This window comes from Podarcis vaucheri, assembly GCF_965113315.1.
Source record: "Podarcis vaucheri genome assembly, chromosome: 11".
In the NCBI taxonomy this organism is placed as follows: domain Eukaryota; kingdom Metazoa; phylum Chordata; class Lepidosauria; order Squamata; family Lacertidae; genus Podarcis; species Podarcis vaucheri.
The window spans coordinates 1,009,187-1,031,133 of NC_138749.1; the positions used below are offsets into that span (position 1 = coordinate 1,009,187).

The following is a 21,947-nucleotide window of genomic DNA, read 5'->3' on the forward strand; positions in this document are numbered from 1 at the left end:
ACCTACCTGCCCGGTGTCTTCGTGGCTTCTTTGGGCTCGTCTGCTTCAGGAGGTAGTTGAGGTGTGGCATGCTCTTTCACCTTCCCCTCTCCTTCCCTGTGCACTTCCTGGGGCTCATGCTGCTCGCTAGATGGCGCAGGGCCCTCTGTCGGGTGAGGAGGAGCAGCAGGCACCCCTTCTGCGAGCTCGTCCTCATGTTCGGAGCAGGGCACACTCCCGTGATATTGGTCCAGCTCACTCAGCTGAGAGCTTCCCTGACTGATGTTACAGGAGGAACCAAACTTACTACTGCTGGCAGGACTGTGAGAGAGCAAGGCATTAGTAAGTCAAAAGGTCTTGGCAACCAGGAAACAGCACAATGCATGCACACACACAGAGAGAGAGCGCAAATCCTAACTACACCAGGCCAAAGCATCAAATGGAAACTCTAGCCAAGCAAATGTCTCTTGCACATTGCAGCCACTGTTCTCAGTCGCCCGCCACTTCCAGGTTTGTGTTTGCAATTTTTGTGCTGGGCCTAAGCCTCTGGACCCTATTGATATATCAATCAGGAACTGATAGCATCATCTGCTGCGCATCCTGTAAGTTGTTCACAGGCCATAAGAAAATTAAGAATGGCAGCAAAAGTTTTGTGCGCATTGAACCTCTAAACTGCTAAGCTCAACACCTTCTCACAACAACGTTTGCCCCTAGCATGTCAACTGCACGTGGATTCTGGGACATGAGGGTTTCATCTTCACTCCCATTTCATTAACACATTCTTAAGTTTCTCCAGCAGCTGAGAATGGATCCTGTTGTAGCTGCCGTTTAGAAAAATCAGCCCTGTCTTCCAGCACAACATGGGCCCATTGCTGTTGCTGCTTGGGAGTGACTGATTATTATAAGGTTGGAGTTACTGCACCAGGAGCTGTTAATTCAACAAGACACCCACACTCTCTCTCTCTCTCCATTGTGGAATTCTAAGAGGGAAGGGGCACAAATGCTTCTGGGCCGCTATTGAAGTGCCGCCTGGCTTTTGGCAGCCCACATAGGCAGAGACAGCTGCAAGAGGACCCAAGGCAGCTACACTCTGAAAATCCCATCTATTCCTTGGAAAACAGGCTGGGCAGAAAGGAAAATGCTTGAAGCAGGATCCCTGCTGGGCCAGTTGTCTAGAGATGGCGGGTGAGGAGGGCAGATTTAGCAATGATTTTAGTGACTAGCAGTTCTGTAACTAGGGATGGGCAGCAAGAACACCGGCCCCAATCATCCCCCGGACAGGGGTAAACAGGGAGCAAAAGTCACCTAATATACTGATAGCTGTAACATGAAATCACTGCAATTCTCTTCAATAGGGAATAATTAAGCATGTTTTTGAGATACGGTAAACTAGAAAACCAGTTATCAGCTTGCTTGGAGACCTAATGGGGACACCAAGGATCTCCTCATTGGCTCCAGATGCCTGCAGCCTAACGCAGAAAAGCACATTCAGCTAATGCCGCTGAATACAGCTGGTAAAAGTAGAGAAAAACGGAATCATGTTAGCTGGGCAGTAACAGCTTCCGAGCAGCAAGAACTGGATGTTTCGGCATTAGTACCTTTAATAGTCCACGGCCATGTTTAACTTGTCCTGGTGGGAGGGGGGAGGTTTTAATCACAGAATCTTAGCAAGGCAGAGTTGGAAGGGACCCCCAGGGGTCATCCAGCCCAACCCCCTAAATGCAGGAATCACAGCTCAAGAATCCATGACAGATGGCCAGGCAACCTCTGCTTAGAAACCTCCAAGAAAGGAGAGTCCACCAACTCCCCAGGGAGTCTGTTCAACAGCTGCTACTGTCAGAAAGCTTTCGTCTGCTGTTTCATCGGAATCCCCTTCTGGGTGTAGAAAAGTTATGCTGCAGGGGACTGAACTGCAACCACTGAAACAGCTTTTGCTGCCATCTGGGTCTCTCTCCCATCTTAAAACGTGGATGCCTTGTATGTTGTCTAACTAAGCTTCCTGCAAACCAAGAGAGCCCCCGATTTCCTTCCTCCCACCATGTCATCTAGAGGTACAAGTCATTTTCTCTCACACACAATTAGGCTACGGAAGGTTAATGAAACTAATACTCAAAGCAGCCCACTCACAAGGACACAGCACAAACGGAGAGCAAAGGGGAAGAGTCACTGCAGCCTTTTGGAACACAGGAAACCAGAAGTTGAGGAGGAGAAGGGCAGGAGAGGCTCTGGGTGGGCAGTCTAGCAACTAGCGTCCACAACTCTACCTACCACTGGGTACTACTAATGCCAAACACAGCCTAGAGGAGTCTGATCTACGAGGTCAGGCATCTACCGTTACGGCACTTGCATTATAAATGGCTCACAAGTTGGCACCATTTATCATGCTGTTTTGGCTACTGGCCTTTTCTTCCTGAGTGGCTCAGGGCTACTCTGCTCCGCTGGCTGCAGTCCAGTAGCAAGTGTTTCCGTTTCTGGACAAGGGACACTTTCCTTCTGCTCTGCTTCATCCTGAACCTGCGTGGCGCCTTCTGCTGGTTCCTCCAAGGGGAGCCCAGGAGGCTCACTGGAAATGGCGCTTGGCTCATCTTCCGTTTCTCTGGAGACCTCAAGCTCCAGCTCCTTGTTGGGCACAACCGGGATGTCAGGCGTGGGGCCATCAAAGCCTTCGTTGCTCTTGCTGTCGGGCTGCTTAGAAGAAAGGTCTGAATCAGCAGCACTGTCAGCTGGCTGCTCAGAGGCAGAGAGGTTGGGGCTCCCATCAGCACCGGTCACATCCACTGCTTGTTCCTCGGCTTTTGAGACAGCTTCTGGTGCCTTCAAATCCAGTTTGGATGAAGCCATTGGGGCCACCTCCTGTTTGGAGGAAGCTTTTGGTGTTGGCACATCTGGTTCCTTCTTGAGACCCGCCTCCTTGGCATCTTTCTGCCACGGAAATGAGAAGTCCAGCTTCTTTCCAAACACAGCACCCGGAGTGGCCTCTACTTTACCTGCTTTCTCATCACTTCCTCCGCCAAACAGACTTGAGGAAAACTTGTTGAAGCTGGACACCAGGCCTGGCTCAGGCGCAGGCTTGCTTGCTGAAGGCGGCTGTGCAGAGAAGAAGGAGCCAAATGGCTTGCTGCTGTCTGCAGAAGACATGAAGCCGAATTTGGGCAAAGTGGGCATGCTTGGAATTTCAAACATGGGCTTGGTGCTGCTGGTCTCTGCAGGAGCACTGGCTGGCTTGCTCTGGCCAGCCAAACTGCTTTTCAAGGGAGCAGCTTCTGGGGCTGCTGCGCTGACGGTTAGAGGCTCTTTCTGCTCAGGAGGAAGATCAGGTTTTATTTCAGGGACCTTTTCCATATCCTGACGGGGCAAGTCACGGGCCTCATCTGCAGCAGCTTTGGGTTCCATCTCCAGGGTCCCAAACGTGTCTGGTGGGCAAATATCAACATCTGCCTCATTCTTTATAGTTACTTCTTCAGTGGTTAGTGAAGTATCCGTCAGTTCTGGCAGTTTCAGGTGTTCATCTTCCTCACCAACCTTGGGTTCCAGCTCACATGTACCGCCCAAATCCATTTGGCCAATGTCTGTTTCTCCTGCCGGGCTCAATTGCTCTTCAACAGCAGGGACAGCATCATTTTCTGAGGGCTCCACAGGCACTTCACTCTTCTCCTGCAGCACCACCGTCTCAACTGCATCCTGTCCCTCTTGACTACATGGGGCAGCCTTCCCTGCTTCATCAGATGCCAGTAAGTTTGTGTCCAGCTGCACCACTTCAGGGCCCTGACCCCTACTTGAGTCTAAAGTTTCTGAAGCATTAAGGGAGGGTTCCAGACCATGTCCAGGTCTTCCACTGCTTTCAGCTTCCAATTCTGCCGTACATTCTTTTCCCAAACTCTCATCTGCTAAAGCAGAAGGGGCGTCTTGTTTCAAGTCACTGCTAGCTTCTTTCTCTGTAGGTTCAGCCCTAGAGGTTTGGTCCGGTTGTTTCAAAACGCTGCCAGCATTTGTCCCTAAAAGTTCATCCCTAGAGGCTTTATCTTCTTTTGCGAGACCTTTACCAGGAACTGGGCCCACGGCCTCCTTTGCCCTGGAGCTCATTTCCTGGGGTTTTGAAGTGCCTGCGGTCTTCCCTGCAGGCTTTGAAAGGGTCTCGTCTGTTGCTCCTTTAAAAATGCCAAAGAGATCACTTGTAAATGCTGGAGGAGGCCCAGTGGGCAGGGAGGAAAGGCCGAAAAACGAAGTGCTCTTCTTTTGGGCACTAGGAGCTGCTGGAGTCTGAGGCTGGGAAAAGAAGCCAGATAATGTTTTGGTTGGTTTCATCTTTGTCATGAAGCTGGAAAACATTTCAACTGAGGAATCTAGAACGGATTTGTCAGCCTCAGGCTCTTTAGGTTTCTCCTGCAGGTGAGGTGTTGCTGCTGCCATTTGAGGGAGAGGCCTCTGGCCCCGAGTCTGCTGCTCTCCGGCAGTATTTGGGGTCCTGTCAGGTTGCTTGGGCTCCGGGGGCTTGACTTCAGGGAGGCTTGGTTTTTCTTCAGGTACAACCTCCTGCGAAAGGTCTCCAGGAGCAGGCGATGGCTCAAGAGCCACAGGAGTCTCATTACAAACTGGACCGGGCTCTGCCTTTTCAGAAGTCTCGTTCCCACCTGACGGAACAAATTCCTTCTCAGAGGGCACCACAATACCGTCACTCTTTTCTGCCTTGTCTTGCAGCTGCTCCTCTGGTTGTGGAATCTCCGGAAGGGAAGGTGGCATGTCTTCCTGCAGCGTAGGGACCTGAGAGCCAGGATCAGGACAGACTGAGTGGTCTTCCCTATCTGTACCATCATCAGGAGGTTTACTGGCCACAAAAGGTATCTCTACCTCATTTTTCGCTTCTGAAGCACTTGCCACAGCATGCTCAGCCGCAGGAGTTTTTAGCTCACTTGCCTTCTGCTCCAGGCCATCAGCCTCCTGCTTTCCAAGTACTGCTTCTACAACACCAGCCGCTGCCTCTTTATCCTTCAAGCCCTGCTGTCTGGCAAGTCCAATGCCAGAGTCAACAGAAACACACTGCTTCATAGATGGCTTTGCGTCTGCTTGCTGTTGAGGCGGCCTTCCCAGGTTGCTTGCCTGCTGCTGAGGTGGCTTTGCAATAGTCCCCTTTTCAGGAGCAGCTGCCGGTGGCTTGTCATCCAGGAAGGAGGGCAGGTTGAAAAAGCTGAAGCTGGAGCTGCTCTGAGGCACGTTCTTCTTTGCGGTGGGCCCTCCGGAAAAGAAAGAAGGCATCTTGAACAGACCCTCTGCTTCCGGGGGCTTGGCGTTAGGAGCTGCTGGAGCTGGGGCAGGGGCTTTCTCTGGGGCACCGAAGAAGGAGGAGAAGATGCTCTTGCCAGCCGGCTGCGGTCCCTGCAGAGGCTTCGAAGGTGCTGCCTGCGACAAGCCAAAAGGCAGGCTGAACCCAGAATCCCTGGGTGGCTGGCTGCCTTTTCCTGGCTGAGTTTTACCAGGTATGGCTCCTGCACGGCCTTGCGGTCCCGCTGCAACAGCTGGTCCGTGGCCATGCTGCCCTGGAGAGCGATTTGCCTGGTCCATTCGAGGGCCTGCCTGCATGGGAGGCTTGGGTTCTGCATTCCCTGCGATGGGGATGTCCTCCTTCTTCACTTGAGCAGCTTCCTTGCCTACTTTCCCATGCTGTACTTCCTTAGGGACTGTGGGCTTCTGGGCAGCTTCCCCACGAGCCTGCTCCACGGGGATTCGAGGGGCAGGAGTGCTGCTCTTACTTGGCTCTCTGCTACGCTGGTCCGCGTTGTCATTCGGTTTCAGGGAGCTGTGGGTTCCACTCTTTGGCGGAGCAGGGGCTGCATCAACTTTGAAAAGATCTCCTATGGAACCAAAGAATGATGAAATGCCTGGGGGCTCCACTTTCTCCTGAGGCATTTTCTTCTCGGCTTCGTTTTTCGTCAGATTTGGTTGGGGTGCTGGTGGTGGCTGTGGGGCTTTGTTGACCTGCGTTTTAAAGAAATCAAAGAACCCGGGGCCTTGACTTTTATTGGGGGCTGCAGGTGTGGAGGAGTCTTCTCCCAGGCTGAGAATCTTGAGAGCACTTTTAAACAACGTGCCCTCAGCCTCCGTGGGCGCTTGGCTGGGGGCTGGCTGGGTTTTCTTGGGCTCATCCTCACCCACTTTGGGTTTTTGTTGACTTGGGAGGGGAGCAGGCTTCACACTTTTATCCAGCTGACTGGTCTTGCTGTCCAGGGGACCCTGGCTTAGCTGAGAGGAAGACCTCACCAGCTGAGGCCTTTTCTGAGAAATCACTGGCTTTTCATCCCTAACAGACTTAACTAATCTGCCTCTCTCTTTTCTCTCTTGTTCATGCTCAGTGTGCTGCTGGTTTTGCACATCCTCTCCTGTTTTCCTGGGTGGCGAAGCTGGAAGAGCATCGTTTTTGTGTCCCAACACCACCGGTTCTCCTTTCTTCACAGCCGTGTCTTCCACTGTCTCATGCACTTCCATACCCTTACCCATCAGGCCACCCAAAGCAGAGAATAAAGATGCAACTTTATTCAGAGGTGGCTTTTTATCTTCTTCAGTGGTTTTGACTTCTGTAACACTCTGAGATGCCGATGAAGGCTCAGGCTTAGCAGAAGACTGGAATATATGGAAACCAAACCGTCTTGACTGTCCACTTTCGGAAACTGTCACAGCAGGGGTCCTGTCCGGATGTTTGGGTAGAGCATCATCTTTTAGCCTCCCACTGGAAGCCACCCTGGAGTGAACTCTAAGGTCAAGGGTCAGGGGAGGCTCTTCTGAGTGCCACTCCATGTCATTCTCAGGCCTGAAGTCTACTTTGAGTTTTTGAAGTTTGTACCCTGAAAAGTCTAAAGGCTGCTCTCTCTGGTAATAAATGGACTCCTCAAACATCTGCGAAAAGGTCTCTAAATTCATGTTCATAAGTTGATCACTTCTCTGCAGAGCTACAGACAAATCAAGTGGTTTGTTTACAGAGTAATTATCCAATTGCTCCTCTTCAGCAAACCAGAATAACTCGTCTTCATTACCAAGAGGCACTTTGAAACCGCAAACGGCAATCATGTCATCTTCCAAGACAGTGCTCTGCAAAATGCTCTGCGGATAATTATAATCCCAGTAGTCTGGGTAGGTGTAAGTGTCAGGAGTGCAAATGTAGACATACTGCCCAGTGGGGTCGGTGAGCAGGGAATAAACAAACTGGCCGTCCCTGTACATGTAATATCCACAATCGCCATCTTCCGACGGCCACCACACGCCCTTCTCAAGCAGCACCAGCCAGTCCTGGTACTCCTGGCTATAAGATGAATAGACAAAACTGCCCTCCAGGCTCAAGGACTCCTGATCAATTAAGGTCCACATATTGCCATCACATGCCGATGAATAGCTCAAGTCCATGGGCATCTCTTCCAAAATATAGCTGCAGTCATCAAATGGAGGAAGATTTCCATTCAGAGAATGCGTTGCCCACATTTCAGTTTCTTCTAGACCTAAATCTTGTAAGTCTAACTGATCAAACGATTCGTGTGACATGACACTGAAATCCATGCTCAGGGCATCAAAATTGGCATTTGACCTCCAATCCACGACATTGGCATTGCCATCTTTTTTACACAAGTTCACTACGGCATCACTGGAGTCTGGCCATTCCAGAAACTCAGCCAGTGGGACAGAATTCTGCTGCAAGACGTAGTAAACGGGCAAGGAAACCTGGTGGGCATTGAGAGAAAATGCTCCTGCATCATATTCCCAGTCAAAGCTAGAGTGGCTCCTTGTTTCCTCAAGAGTAAGATGCTGCTCTGAGTGGCCATACAATTTAGCATTCAGCAAAGAGGAATTGAGAAATTCATTTGACCTTTCGTTGAGAACTGCTTGATAAATATTGGAATCCATAGGTTGTCTATAAAGAGTCGGCTGCCCCGATAAGTCTTGTATCTTTGGCTGTGAGCTTAAAGCATTCTGAGAGGGGGGGTGCCAAGGGACGGGACCATGTCCGTTGTCCCTTTTGCTCAGTTCTGGGTGAGGAAAATGACCATTCGCCTTCGCAGTCTCAGTCACTGCCTCCTCCGCTTTTTCTTTTGGCCTCTGCATGAAGTTCTTTATGAAGCTGCCCGTCTCCGGTTTCCCCCCAGTGCTTTCTTGGGGACCAGGAGTCACATGTGAGCCAGCAGACTTGTCACCAGAACTAGTCTCTTCGCTCCTCTCAAAAAACTTCATTATGCCCAGAGAGCCTGGTTTTGCCTTATCTGGCATACTTTCGGTCAGGTTTTCACTTGAAGCAAACCTAAATAATCCGGAAAGTAAGCCAGCTGATCTGCTCTTCTGGCTGTCCGTTTCATTTTTAGCATTTGACTCTTCCGTGTGGGTTATGTGGTCTGAAGACGCCTGCCGGAAGAGGCCCGAGAGCAACCCCTGCCCTGGCTGTGGGGGCTTCTTCGGAGTATCATCCATTACCTGGTCCTCTCTGATTCCACCAGGAACCACTGGCTGTCCTGCTGTGGTATTTAAGTCAGGTTCTTTTGTGGGGGCTGTCAGCTCCCCCCTGCATTTGGAATCTTTGTGGTCCAGAGCACCCATGCGTTTGGTATCATGATCCATGTGTGCAATTTTTGAAGTGCCTGAGGCACCCTGGTCTTTATCTCCATGTTTTAGTGCACCCAGACCATCTTCTTTACCGGTTTCTTTCTTCCTCGTTGGCTCCTCTTTTCTCTGCGGTGCCTCAGGAACTGCCTGAGACTTTGACGAGTCCATTTTGGCAGCTTCCACGTTGCTGCTTTTGTGACCCGCTTCAGCATTTGGTGGCTTGCCACTAAAACTTGGTGGGGCAGTTTGATCTTTTGAAGCTGTCAGGTTTTCCACAGAAGCAGCTTTCAAGAAGGAAGTGAAAATTCCTGGCTTCTCTTTGATGTCCTGCGGTGGTTTGTCTGAAAAGCCAAAACCGCTCAAAAAGGGAATCTGGAGCTTACCGGTGAAAGGGAAGTTGGGTTCGCTGCTTGCGGAGCTTGTTTTCCTGACATCATCTTCAGAACGGTGACTTTTCCCCAAGCCCGGTGGTGGCTCCTTTGGCACAGTTTCGGTAGCAGAAGAAGGGAGCAGCAACTGGCTGAAGGATTTCTTAAGTGGGCTGAAAAAGCTCTCAGATGGTTCCCCCTGCTCCAACGGCAGAGCGTTACCAGTCTCCTTCTTGGCTTCACTTGGCTTGTTTTCTGGCACTTTCCCTGCAGGTTGTGGATTTCTTGGCATGTCTGGGTGTTCTTTAACAACTTTATCTGGCTGACTTGTGGCCTGCGGCGGCACATCAGAAGCCTTCTGTGGCCCACTTGGCTGCTTGGGAACAGCCAGACTCTCAAAACTGGCTTTCAAGCTAAAAGAACTAACGGAGCTCGACAGCTTGCCAAAGATGGAGGAGACGGGGCCGCTGCTTGCGCTCGCTTCTGCCTCGCTCTTGCTCGTTTCGGGAGGCGCAACGTTGGTGGGTTTTGTCGCGTTGCCTTCAGCTTCCTTCCCACCTGCCTTGGCTTCAGAAGCACTGGCATGCGTGGCTTCCACCTTCACAGCCTCCTCCTGTTTTGCAGTCTCTTTTTTCGGTGCTTCCTTTTCGGAGAAGATTTTCAAAGGGTTGAAGATGCCCAAGACGGAGTTCACGACTGAGCTGGGGTCCAGAGAAGGGGGCGGAGCAGCGTTTGCTGAAGCATCGTGGACACTTGGAGGAGCCTTGTCGTCTCCCGCCGTCTTTTCTGGGATGCTGGCCTTGGCATCACCGGCTTCTCGCTCACGGCTACTCTGGGTCACAGAAGGGGCAGTTGCCGTGGGCAACCTGGCATCCGATTTGCTCTCTGCTTTCAGTTCCGGAGAGGCACCCTCAGACTTAGGCTTACTTGAAAACAGACTTATGATGCCTCCCTCGGGTTGACCAGGGGCTTCAGGTTTCTCTGGTGTGGGAGATACAAGTTTTTCAACTGAGGCTGTTAAGTGCTTTGTTCCTGAGCCCACTTTTTCGGTGAAAGAACTAAATAAGGAGCTGACCGTGTTCTTCACCCCAGACAAGTCTGGCAGTGCCTCTGTTATGCCTTTGCTGCCCTCGCTCTCCTCTGCGGCAGAAGCGGCTGGCTTTGCCTGTTCCAAAGGGGCACTTTCCTCCGCCAGCTTATCAGCCCCGGCCAGTTTGGGAGAGGCACCATCGCTTGCATTTTTGCTCGCAGGAAGGGTTTCAAATTTGCTAATCTCCTCCTCTTTTTCAGCTAAGTATTCAGACACAGTTTCAACTAAGCACTGCAGTTCATCCATTGTGTCCACATATTCTTCCGTTGGCTCTTCAACAGGAGAGAGGGTCAAGTCTTGCTTAAGAAAGCCGTGCTTTCCTCCTCTCATCCTATGTGAGTTTTTGTCCCTTGGTAACAGGGATATGGCACTTCCAGTATGGGCGTCAGTAAGGTCTCCAACATGGCGAACACTGGATTCACGCCATGCTTGGGAAAGTATTGCTATTTCTTCCATTTCATCATCATCATCTGAAACTGGGGAGTACAGGAGTATGCTGGATGAACAGCTGCCAAACTCTTTAAGGGCACCCAATGGCACAAAAGAGTGAGCTGGCTGTTCTGAATGGATCTCATTTTCACCATCAAAATGGACTGATCCTGAGTCATGCTTTGCGCGTTGGTTAGCGGACAACTTGCCACTCTTGACTAGAAGGCCATTCTTGTATGGACGCAGAACTGGATATTCCGGTAACTGTTCTTCACTTTCAATGGGGCTGCTGCCCCATTTCTCAGTTTCATCATAATCAGGATATAGGTTATGTTCAGTTCTTGCTTTAATGCTGCCTGATGAAAATCTCCGGTTACCACTGCTTTGCAGTACAGTTCGCTCGCATTCTTCAAAATTGTTATATCTCAGCTTCTTCTTTCTTCTCCTGTCTATTGTGTCATATTCCTCTGGATAGCAAGGAACATCGGGATGTCCTGATTCTGGGCAAGGCTTCCGTGAGTATCTTGCTCTTTCAGGATGGCCAAAGTTCTCCCTTTTTGAGAGCCTCGGGCTCCTTCGTCCCTGTGAACTTCTAGTCCTGTGACTTTTTTCTAAAAAATCTTCTATTAACTGTTTGCCTAATTCCTCATAGTTCTCTTCACACTCTTCCTGTTCTTGGCCAACTTCGTAATCAAATGGAATGATCCTGACTTTCCCATTGCTAACTAAAGATCCTGGTCTGATACGTGTGGAGAGGGAAAATATAAGAAGGACAGAAGGGCAAAGAAAAAAAGGAAAGAGCAGGAGGGGTGAAAAAAGAGCTTTAAACACAAAACTTGCAAAGGAGCATTTCATAAAGACCAAATGATATCGTGAATCACATGCAGAAAGCATATTAAAATATCATAACAACGAACCCATTTATTAACACGAAATGTTAGGAATCTCTCTTTTACTATTATTGCAGCTAAATAGTAGGGTTGTAAGGGTAGGAGAGCATGAAACATGTATACCACTGTTATGTATACTATAAAGTGATATATGGTATGTTATTTATAAGCTTCTGTTAAGAACAGGAATTGCAAATTAAAAATGTCAATAAGCAGCTACCTAAAATGTTACAAGTCACTTTCTGGAGCGTCTCAACGGAGTTTATCCCACAGAAAGCAATGATGGCCACCAACTTAGATTAAGAGAGGACTAGACAAATTCATGGGGAAGAAGGGCTATCAAAGTCTACTAGCCATGAGGCTCGGCTCTGCCTCCACGGTCGCAGGCAGAGGTGCTTCTGAGCCCCAGGAGAGGAGAAGAGGGCTCTGGAGCTCAGCTCCTCCTTCTGAGCTTCTCCCAGGCATCTGGTCAGTCCCTGTAAGAACAGGATGCTGGAGAAGGAGGCCACTGGCCTGATCCAGCAGGACTCTTGCCATCTCCTGGTTTTAAGAAGGGGCATTTGCAACAGACTAATAATAAGTTATTACACTAAGCACACAATAAAGGGCATCAATTAATTAAATTTGCAATGTGACAAAACAAAAAAACAGGAAAAACCCATTATCTTACTTGTGGTTTATCGCTAGAGGTAAATAAATTAAAAACAACCACCATGTTGATAAGGCGCAAAATGAGGAACCGTTCCAATTATTATTTGGGGTTACTTCCATTAACCATGTGGACAGCACAAACAAGATTATGATGGGCAAGTCAGAACTGGAAACATGAATCCTAAAAACTCCAGCTACAGTATTGACAGGACAATTAGAAACCAAAGTAATTATATGAGGATAAATTAGATAGATCTAAGATTCTAAAGGCCTAGTTTGGAGGAAAGCTAATGATTTGCATCACTTCTCCCTTTAGAGGACATTTTTCCTAAGGAGGAAGTCAACAGCAACAAAAACCCAGTTGAAACAAGAGAAGCAATAGAAAACAGCCAGCCGGCAACTATACTTGAAAGAGGATGAATTCATGCAAACACTGATAGCCAGCTCAGGAACCCCAGCAGACCAAAGCCACGTCACGAGACACGGACACAGAGGCTTCGCAGAGGGTCACCCACCTATCAGACACCTCTAGTGAGTGCCGGCTCTCTAATGACAGCTGGCGGCTTGTCATTTGACTTGACTGTGATGCAGATTCCAGGTCAGTTCGGCCACTCACAGTGGAGTCTAAGCTATGGCGCCTTCTTCAAAAAGGCAAGGAGACGTTGGGAGACGTGAAGGACAAGAGCAACACATAAGGTTCAAACAGCTTAGTATTGTAAAATGGAAAGTGAAAGCAAGTGTGTGGCGTGTGGGATTGGGGGTTGCGCAATTGTGCCAGGAGTCTGGATGGGTGCGAGACAACTGAAGCCAAATCCCAGCAAGAGGGGCATCCTAAGGGGCAGCACGCCTTGCAATCTCAAGTGAAACTGATCCACATATTGTCAGTCACTCTTGGTCACTCAGGGCGACAACGTGGGGATCCCAAAATTCCACAGCAAAAAGAGCTGCTTACCACCAGCTCTGCTTTGCAAGGAGGATGCTCAGCTGCAAACCTTTCTTTGCTCCCATTGGGCTATTCTGGGGGGGACTCTGTCTGGCAGCTGTTGCTCACTGCTCTTCTGTCACCCCTGAAGCAGAATGGCTTTTCTTTTAAAAACCTGACCACAAGAGAGTCTGAAGCAGCCAGCCTCAGTCTTGGTAGCTTACAGTGTGTTGGGGGAGAGAAAACGCCCTGGTTCCAAGGGGGTACCTACCTGATGGCTGCTCGTTCGTGGTAATCCAAATCATAGCCATGCAGGGACTCCCCACAGCACTCTCGGGGGACCCCCTGCTGCTGCAGGCGGGAAGCCACGGGGAACTGGTGCACCGAAGCATTGGGCTGCGAGGTGGTGTGGTACTGGGGAGGAATGCTGTTGCTGGTCTCACTGCGGTAGTCGCTGTCTCGGTCATCCACAGCACTATCGTGGTCTTCAAAAGCTAGAAGACAGGAGAGGGTTGAGCAGCGTCTCCCAGGCCAAGATCCGGACACTTCAGACAAAAGCACCTTTCAAGCAAGCTTGTTTGTCTTACGAGAGAAAGTAAAGGGCAGCCTAAAGGAAGAGCTTCTTGGCTTCCCAGGGAAGCTGCTCACTGGAGATGTGTCTGCCTAAGCATCACGAATGAGGCCTATGAAGAGCTGTTGTTTCTACATCTCCTCCCAAAGTACATCATACCATAAAGGCTGGCTTTATTATGGGTGGAAGAGAAGAGGAGAATCTATTTATTCACCTCGTTTAACAGCTGGTGAAATAGAACAGAGCAGAACCATTTTCTTAGCCATCTTTTTTACTGGCTTCCTTCCTCTCTCTCTGCAGGGTTGCAGGCAGCACTGCCCTGCTTCTCCCCTCTCTTCCTAGACCTCTTCCAAGGAGCCCTCAGCTAAGCAGCACCTCTCCAACCAGGAATGGGGAGGAAACATCAGTGGAAAGGACAGTCGTGGCACATTTGGGAGCCAGGAAGGAGAAAGCATATGTGATGGTGCATTGAGAAATACCTCGTGTGCACAATTGCTAACATTTCCATTTAGGAGTATTTTAAAAGGTGGCCACTGAAACAAACAACAAGTAAACATCGCCCAAGGGGAAAGGAAGGGCACTAAACCTCTAGCTTGAATGGCAGCTCCGTCCCTCCCAGGAAGTTGCCCAGGGCTGGGGGGCAGAGGGAAGGGGAGCAGGAACAAACTGGCAGGATGTGCTGGCAGGTTGTTCTTGCGAGTGCTCATGCTCTGCCTAGGGTGATCACAGCTTAAGTATTTCTTTTTTGGTTGACAAAGTGGGAATGGTAAGGAGAACCGGCAACTTTTGCGGAGCTCAAAGGAGGGACTGCAGGAAAGTCACTACGCAACATTGACCCACAAGCTACAACCACCACCGAGCAACGGAGAGAGGACAATCTAACAGAAGCACTGTCTGAAGAGGTCAGATCTGAGCCAGGATGCCGGACGCCGTCTTCCAGCATCCGCATGGTATAGTTGTCAGCTCCTCTCCCTCACTTGAATTTGTGGTCTGGAGAGTCCAGGCAAAACTGTCCCCCAGAAACGGAACAGGACCCGCTTCTTACAACCCTTTGGGTTCCAGACTCTCTTCCATTTATTCAACATAAGGGCTAGTTTCTACAGAAACAAGCTGCTCCTTGCCCCTCGCCCAGCCAGCCCGCTCCTCTCCCCGATACCAAGTGGAATTGCAACATGCATCTTAATAAGGAAGAAAAAACAGAATATGAAGCATCCTTAGCCAAGAACAACTTCAAACAGGCTTTCAACTCCTCTGGAGTAATTTGATTGTCCATGCTGGAAATGACACCATCTCCCGCTTTTTAAGCTGCCTTGGGTGGAAGTATTCTTGCTCATCTGCTAGGGGAAAGGGCTAATTTCAGTGTACTAAATTTTCTGGATTCACATGAAGGTGCTTATCTTGGCTGTTTGGTGGAATATAAATATAAATGAAGAGCAATTATCAATTTCTCTCTCTTTCTTCAAAGGAGAGACGAAGTCCCTTTCAAAAGTACATCTGTATCTGAGCAGGCAACCAATGTGGCAGAACAAAGTACCCCTTGAGGACGTTTCTTGATGTGCAAAGGAAGGGGCAGTATCCCAAAATGAGACCACCACCTGAAAGCCCAAAATGTTCCTGGTTTTGCTCCCTGTTGTGCTTGAGCAGGTTTGTGAGACTGAGAGAGAAGCTGCAGCAGGTGAGCCATGGCTCTCCACCTTGATTTCCTGGTGAGAGTGAGCCTAAGGGTCTTTGTCCGAGTGCTCAGTTACAGCTCTAGAACATCATCCCAGGGGAACGTCCTCCTCCTGAGCCCATTGCCACACGGGAATGAACAAGATCTCCTGCTCATTCTCATGGGGTCCCATGGGAGTTATTTTAAAAGGACTGTGCCTTCAGCAGGTTTTCTAGGAGGCCATCTCCATCATTTGATGTGTCACCTCAAGGGGGTGATTTTCACTGCTAACCCTGATCTGATTTAAAGTGTGGCTTCCTGAAGAAGGCTCTTTTAGCATGGTGGCATCTGCCATGCCATGTGGAGCAAGCCCTCTGCCCCTGGAAACAAGGCCTGTGTCAATAATGTTAATTCTTTCCGTGTCTTTTTCCCCAGCTAAGCATTTTCAGATGAGCGGTACTGGCCCCTGAGCAACCACAGAATTGATATTTTTTTTTTTATTAGGAGGCCATGTTGTTTTATTACGTATTGTATGGAGGTTTTCTTTTTTAATTCTTGAGTATACTGTTTTGGGATTTTAAAACAGTAAACTAATATATAAGTTTACTTTTAAAAAACCACTAGTATGGGTATTTTAATTACATAAGCAAATGTTTGAGAATAGGTGAAAACACATCACCATAATTGCAGGGAGAGGAGGTGGAGGGAGGCCTCACCAAGAAGGGCCCCCCTGTTCCAAGAAAAAGAATCTAATGTCTGTGGTCTTGGGGGGGGGGGTCTCCTACATGGGAGGGAGGTGCAGGTGTCATAAAGAGCATTTCAGGCACTACTCTGAGGGGCTGGAGGAGGAGGAGGAGGAGGAGCGGTGGAGGGCAGTGAATGAGAAACTCCATGCAGAGACCAACTGCATTTTCATTCCTCAGACAAGGCAGAGTGACAACAACTTCCCCAACCAGCTCTGGGTGTGCTGCTTTGATTGATTGATTGATTGATTGATTGATTGACTGATTGATTTCATAAAAAATTATGTACCGCTTAACTGTAGAAAACCTCAAAGCGGTTTACGAAAAGAATAGAGCAGAGACCAATCTGGATGCTTTGTATTTTACAAGTGCCTCCATTCTGGCTTCAAAACAGTCTCCCCCAACAGAAGAATCACTGAATCAAGCCCGTCTCCACCAGCATCTCACGCCAGGCAAAGACTTTTCCCGCCCTCGCCCCAACCGGTATGAACAGTTTCACACAAGCAGCTCTGAAGAATGGACCAGGTTTCGGGAGGGGAAAGAGGGTTGCTCCATTTTGCAAGACCACGTGGTATTCATGCACAGTCTAGAACGAAGAAGGGCTCAGAGGCTCACATCCCACAGCGGCATGTTCACTAGGGTGCTACTACCAGCTAGAGTCTGGGCTGGGGGAAGAGAGGAAGCAAAGAGAAAGAGGGATGAAGAGGTTGGAGTAGCAACTAAAGGAAGGAAAGGCCCCTCCAAGCAGAGCTGGAGGGAGAGGGAATCCCAAGTCATTTTCTAAGCACAAAGCATGGCTCTAGTCTCAGAATATTGTCCATTTGATTTGTTGTGCCTGAGTTTGTGTCTAGCCTGGGGTCCCTTGCCACTACCACAGGCCTGACTGCCCAGCTAATGCCTACATGAGGAGGATGAGGAGCCAGGCAGAGGAGACAAAACTTACAGGCAATGTGTTCTCAAAATAACTGACAAATCAACAGTGTGTGTGTGTGTGTGTGTGTGTGTGTGTGTGTGCAAGCTTTTCTACAGTCCAACAGTTTATTGATCCTGGAACCTTGCCAGCAAGCACTGGAACAGCACTTATTGTGAGAGGGGCTGGCGGAACATCTTCTCTTTAAAAGGTCCAAATGTCTCATGAACAACAAATCTTTGAAACACATTTCACAACACAGAGGCACAATGCAGCGAGATCTTTAAAAGGTTTACGGGGAAAGACAGTCTTCTGCTCATATTAAAAGGGCAAAAGGCGCTGAGTGAAAAGAGAGGGTGGGTCTCTGGCTATGACTGCCCTATTAATTATTTATCATCATCATCATCATCATCATCATTATTATTATTATTATTATTATTATTATTATTATTAGGCTTGTGAGAATTCTATGGCCAGACATTTACGTCTTCTCCCACTGCTTCTCTCCAAAGCAAGGGAAGGCTGCCTTTCATATGGAAAAGGAGACTGAAAACCTAATTACTCCCCCATTAGCCTTTAAGAAAGGTTTTCTTTTTAAAAAAAATCCCTCCTGAAATCCAGGCAACTGAATGTCAAGGTGGGATGAGTGGGAGAGCTGCAGTGTGAATGTGAGTTTTAAGCGTCTTCTCTTCCACAAGAGAACAGCAGGCATTCAAGATGAGTGCGACTCCACGCCAAAAGCCTTGTCTCAACGTGGCAGCCCACAAAAGTAGATCCTGTCAAAAAAGATAAGAGTTTCCCCAGAAATAAAGGGCTTGCCCATTCCTCATCTGATGTTTGTTGGGAAAACAGAAGAAGCCTGCCCTGTACCTTCCCGCTGCTGCTGCTGCTTGGGAGGAAGGAAGGCTGCTCTACAGCGAAAGAGGCTACTGAACTGGCTGAGGGACATTCTGCACATGTCCCCCATTGTATCGAGGAAACACTAGCTGGGAGAAATCTCCAGCAGCTCCAGGGAACCAACGCTAATCTCACAGCACACCCAAATGCTTTGCTTCCCTGCTGCTCCCAGGGGAGATGAACAGAGTGGCTTTGAACCCCACGCTTGGCAAGGGAGAGGGGTCTGTTGCTGCCAGAGAGGGAGATGGGGGCATCCTCTCCCATCACGGAACTGCTGGGGCTCCGCTGAGAGGTCTGGCAGGAAGCCCGCCTTCTCTCCCGCGAGCAGGGGCACTTCTGATCCCAGAGGGTGGAAGAGAAGGGCAGAAACAAAAGTGAAGGTGCAGATGGGCACACCCTGAGTTAAAGCCTTGTGCCAAAGAGACCCACTGCCCAAGCCTCGTGCCACCTGGGACCCCCAAGATGCACACACCTGGCAAGGGGGGGGGGTTCAACTCTACAAGCCTCTTGCTTTGAGATCACCAGTTGACAAAAACCTGTTAGGGAATTAATCCTCCTCCTCAACTCAGCAGAGCAGGTTCCTCAGGAAACTCCCAAAGGGCCAACGGGCCGTATTAATGGGGAGACCGGTGCCACAGAGTGTAGAGGAGTGAGGCGCAGGCTCCTCAGCACCGGCAAATGTCACTGCTCACAGGGCTTCGCATCAGAGTGGCCTCCACAATCTGCCCACGGCACCGAGTTAATCAGCCCAGAGGGCGAGGTTGGGATTATGTGATCTCGAGGGGGGGGGGAGACTCCTCGACTGCGAGATTGTTATTCTTTGTGAAAACCTCTCACTGCTCTGCAAGGTATACGGGTAGGAGAAGAGCATGCCTGTCACTTTGGTGAATGCCACACACCGATCTGACTTTCAAAAGAGCAAGCGGGAGGCAGGGAAGGCTGAGCCTGCTGGCCTCCTCCCCCCACCCTGGCATTTGAAGACCCATCTGGTGGGAAAGGCACTCAGAGGAAGGTGGCAGGGCAAGAAAGCAAAGCTTCCTCCCCCCAATCCAGGCCCCAGGCACTCTTCATGGTGCAACTGGGCAGCATTGGGAAACTGAAGCTTCACCAAAAAATCGCAACATGGACAGGGGTCTTATCTATCTGAAAAAGGGGCAGAGGGGTCTAGAGTTAATGAGGAGGGGCACATGACAAACAGAAGGAGAACTGCACACAAGCACTGGGCACATGAAGGAGGACCAGGGCTGAGTCCGGTTCCCCCGGGGTGGAGAGCGGCAGTCTTCCTGATCCTGAGAAACAGGGCACACTCTAGACCTTTCCTGATGGATCAGGAGCCTGTCCTATTATGCTCAATAGCCATTTTTGTTTTTCGCAATTGGGAACAAAAGCGACAGAGCAGGTTCTGCTTCTCAAACCCATGGCAGTTGCTGTGTTGCTGGTTGTTGGGGGTGCCCCATGGCCCTCAAAGGCACCAGGCAAGAGAAAATCCCTATTCTAAGGTACCATTCATTAGTTCACATTGCAAGGGAGAGGCATGGTAGGATGGGCACACACAATAACGGAATTCAACAAAGTAAAAAATAGCAGAAGGTCGATTGCATTTCACTCCTCTGCATGAATACCCGAGATATCCTCAGCCTGGAGCATGGGGAAGCAATTCTGAACCGGAGAACTAGAAAGAAATTATTATTAAAGTGTTACATACTCTGCTCTTCTCCCCATCCGAAATAACTCCAGCTGCCTGCATGCAACAAATGGAAGCAAAAAATAGGAATGGAAAAAGTATAGATAAATATGACAAGTGAGAAGGGTTTGATGATATGTTTGCTGGGCAGAAGCTTAAAATTTAAAACATGTTTATTTTTGCCATGACAATATCCTACATTTTTCAGCAACTTACCACCTGTTGAGGACTTCTTAACTTGTGAGAAGATGGAAAATTGTACATGAATATTGAAGATTGCCAAGTCAATTTTTGAATTAATGGACAGCCCATCCCTTAAGCAGACCGTGCCCACATTAGGCAGGTCACTGTACAGCCATTCATCCAGCAGAAAACACTTTTTTTTAGTGAAGTGTTGAACTGGGAAATCCACTTGTCCAGTGTCACCATCTTAAGGAAGCCCCTTCTGCCCCAGTGGAACACCCCTTGCTCTCGTTCCCAGAGAGTCATTAGAGTCCATCTCCCCACCCTGATCCCGTCACCTCAGCCCCTCCAAGTCCTCGCTTTTCATTCTCCCACCAACACATGACCTTTCTGTTGCCATCCCTACATGAGCACTTTGTGGGGAAGCTCAAAACGTTCAGCGATGGCCAGCTGGAGCCCCTTGGAAACTCGCCAGCAGGGCTTGAAGTTAATTGAAAAGTCATGATAAACCTATTCTCTACGCATTTGTCTGATCTACTGCCAAAGCCTTCGGAGCTATTGCTCATGTGGTGGTGGGGAACTCCAAAATTGAGCCGCGATTTGTGTGCAGCGCTTTTCTTCTCTTCGTCCCAAGCCCGCCACCAAACACCAAATGATGACAGTTCCTTTTAGGAGTAAATTTGACTGGTCAAAATACAGATCCTGGGAGGAATCTGCTCTCCATTGTGGAAACTGGCCCTTAATTTCTAACTCTGCCTTCAGGGAGGTCTCTCGAAATCTGCATTGGATAGACACAGTTTAAACCTATTCATAAACGATTTTCAGTTGGGGTGAACCCTGAAATAAAGAGGGGGGGTGGTTCTTTCATATATTTTTTTATGCCAAAATAACCTTACAGAAGTGAAAATAAAACCTATGACTGAATGTTATCACAGTGTGAACCTTTTATTACTCCAATTACCACCACTATTTACTACTTGTAATAGTCTACTGGTTTTGTTTGCAAAGAGACCATCTCCAATACTTATTTAAAATTTAGATTTCTCACCAAGGGTCTCAAAGTCGTTTCCCAGAACAGAAATACAGATTAAAAAACCAAATACAATTTAAAATCAAAACAGCAAGAAAAATACAGAACTGCCACCTCACTTCCATTCCCTGCTTCCCAACACGGACCCAGGCATTAAAGACCCTCCACTCATGGGCTCCCTTTCCCAGGGAATATTTGCAAGTATTTCTGATGCTCTCTTGAAAGAGCAGCTGCTCCTGTTCTCTTTCCTGTGGCCCAGCTGTTTTTATATGATGCGCTTTTCGAGATTTGGCAAAAATGGACAACTGGAAGACCATTCCAGGAACTGGAAGAGCATTATTTCGGCAGTGGCAGAGGAGAGGTGGATGGTTCCTCCTACTCACGAACTCCTGGCATGTGCGGATCTGGAGCAACAAACCTGGGTTGGGAGAGGCTTTACAGGAATCCACAGTTTGGTTTGGGGGTTTCTTTAGGAAAGGGGAAGGAGAGGTTAAAAAAAATGCTTGCTTGAGCTTTTTATAGGTCACATAAATTCACACAACGATAGTAAATTGTTTGACAAGTCCTTCACCAACACGGAGTCTTTCATCTCAGCCACATTTTAGTAATACGTTTGCCAACACCTCAAAGAGCCATCACAAAACATTTAACAAAACAAGGCAGGGGAGGTTCTATGAGCGAATATCTGACAGCCTAGGCGCCATTAAATTGGTTATTGGCTTACTAAAACTGAGCTCCTGGTTTTCAACCGTCTGAAGAGGGAATGCATCTGTTGGGTCTGTAAGGTCCAGCCAGGCCTGCAATGGCTGGATTCCTCAGTCTCACAAAATGAACCATGGAATTGCTAGTCTCTTCTTCAAAGCATCTCATGGGGAAAGAAATCCCACCTTCTGTGAGTCAGCTGAACGCACAAAGCCTCCTTAGGCGAAGTCAGGCCACTCAGCTCCCCAAGGCCTTTCACAGCACTGCCACCCAAAATCCTTTTCAACTGAGGTGACAGGAATCAAACTTGGGACCTGCCACTCAGCTGTGTCCAGAACTTTAAACGCCTTGACTCTGGTCAGCAGCAGCTTCCCTATCCTCCAGGATAAACCAACTTTTCTCTTCCAAGCTGGACTTTCCCCATCCTAGTCAAGCACAGAAAACATTTCTCATCTTTGCTGCTCTCCTCCAAAGCCTTGTGTTGGCTTATTTTCCAAAACCCTGTGACTAAAACTAAAAAGTTATTGCATAGCACGACATCCCAGCAGCACAGGAAGCCAGCTGGACTGCCATTGATCCCACATCTACACTTTTATAACGGGTTGTGAAGAAAGCAAAGAGGAGACCTTTGAAATAAGGGTCTTCAAAGCACCCAGGGCTGTTTTGTTCC

At 48.9% G+C, this 21,947-nt stretch overlaps 1 protein-coding gene across 11 annotated transcripts in view; it reads right to left on the bottom strand.

The window, feature by feature from the left end:
* The window catches only part of UNC13B (unc-13 homolog B), a gene marked incomplete at its 3' end in the record, with an annotated part of 165,867 nt that overhangs the window by 104,774 nt on the left and 39,146 nt on the right, over positions 1-21,947 (bottom strand). For 4 of the 11 annotated variants that reach the window (XM_082241710.1, XM_082241709.1, XM_082241704.1 and 1 more), the window contains exons 8-11: positions 19,384-19,419; positions 13,178-13,400; positions 2,381-11,182; positions 7-300 (exon numbers count right to left, since the gene is read on the bottom strand). In XM_082241710.1, coding sequence (XP_082097836.1) covers positions 7-300; positions 2,381-11,182; positions 13,178-13,400; positions 19,384-19,419 — 9,355 coding nt within the window. Of the gene's footprint in view, positions 1-6; positions 301-2,380; positions 11,183-12,499; positions 12,626-13,177; positions 13,401-19,383; positions 19,420-21,947 lie in introns of all 11 variants that reach the window. The other 7 variants (XM_082241706.1, XM_082241707.1, XM_082241714.1 and 4 more) reach the window with 6 other exon arrangements.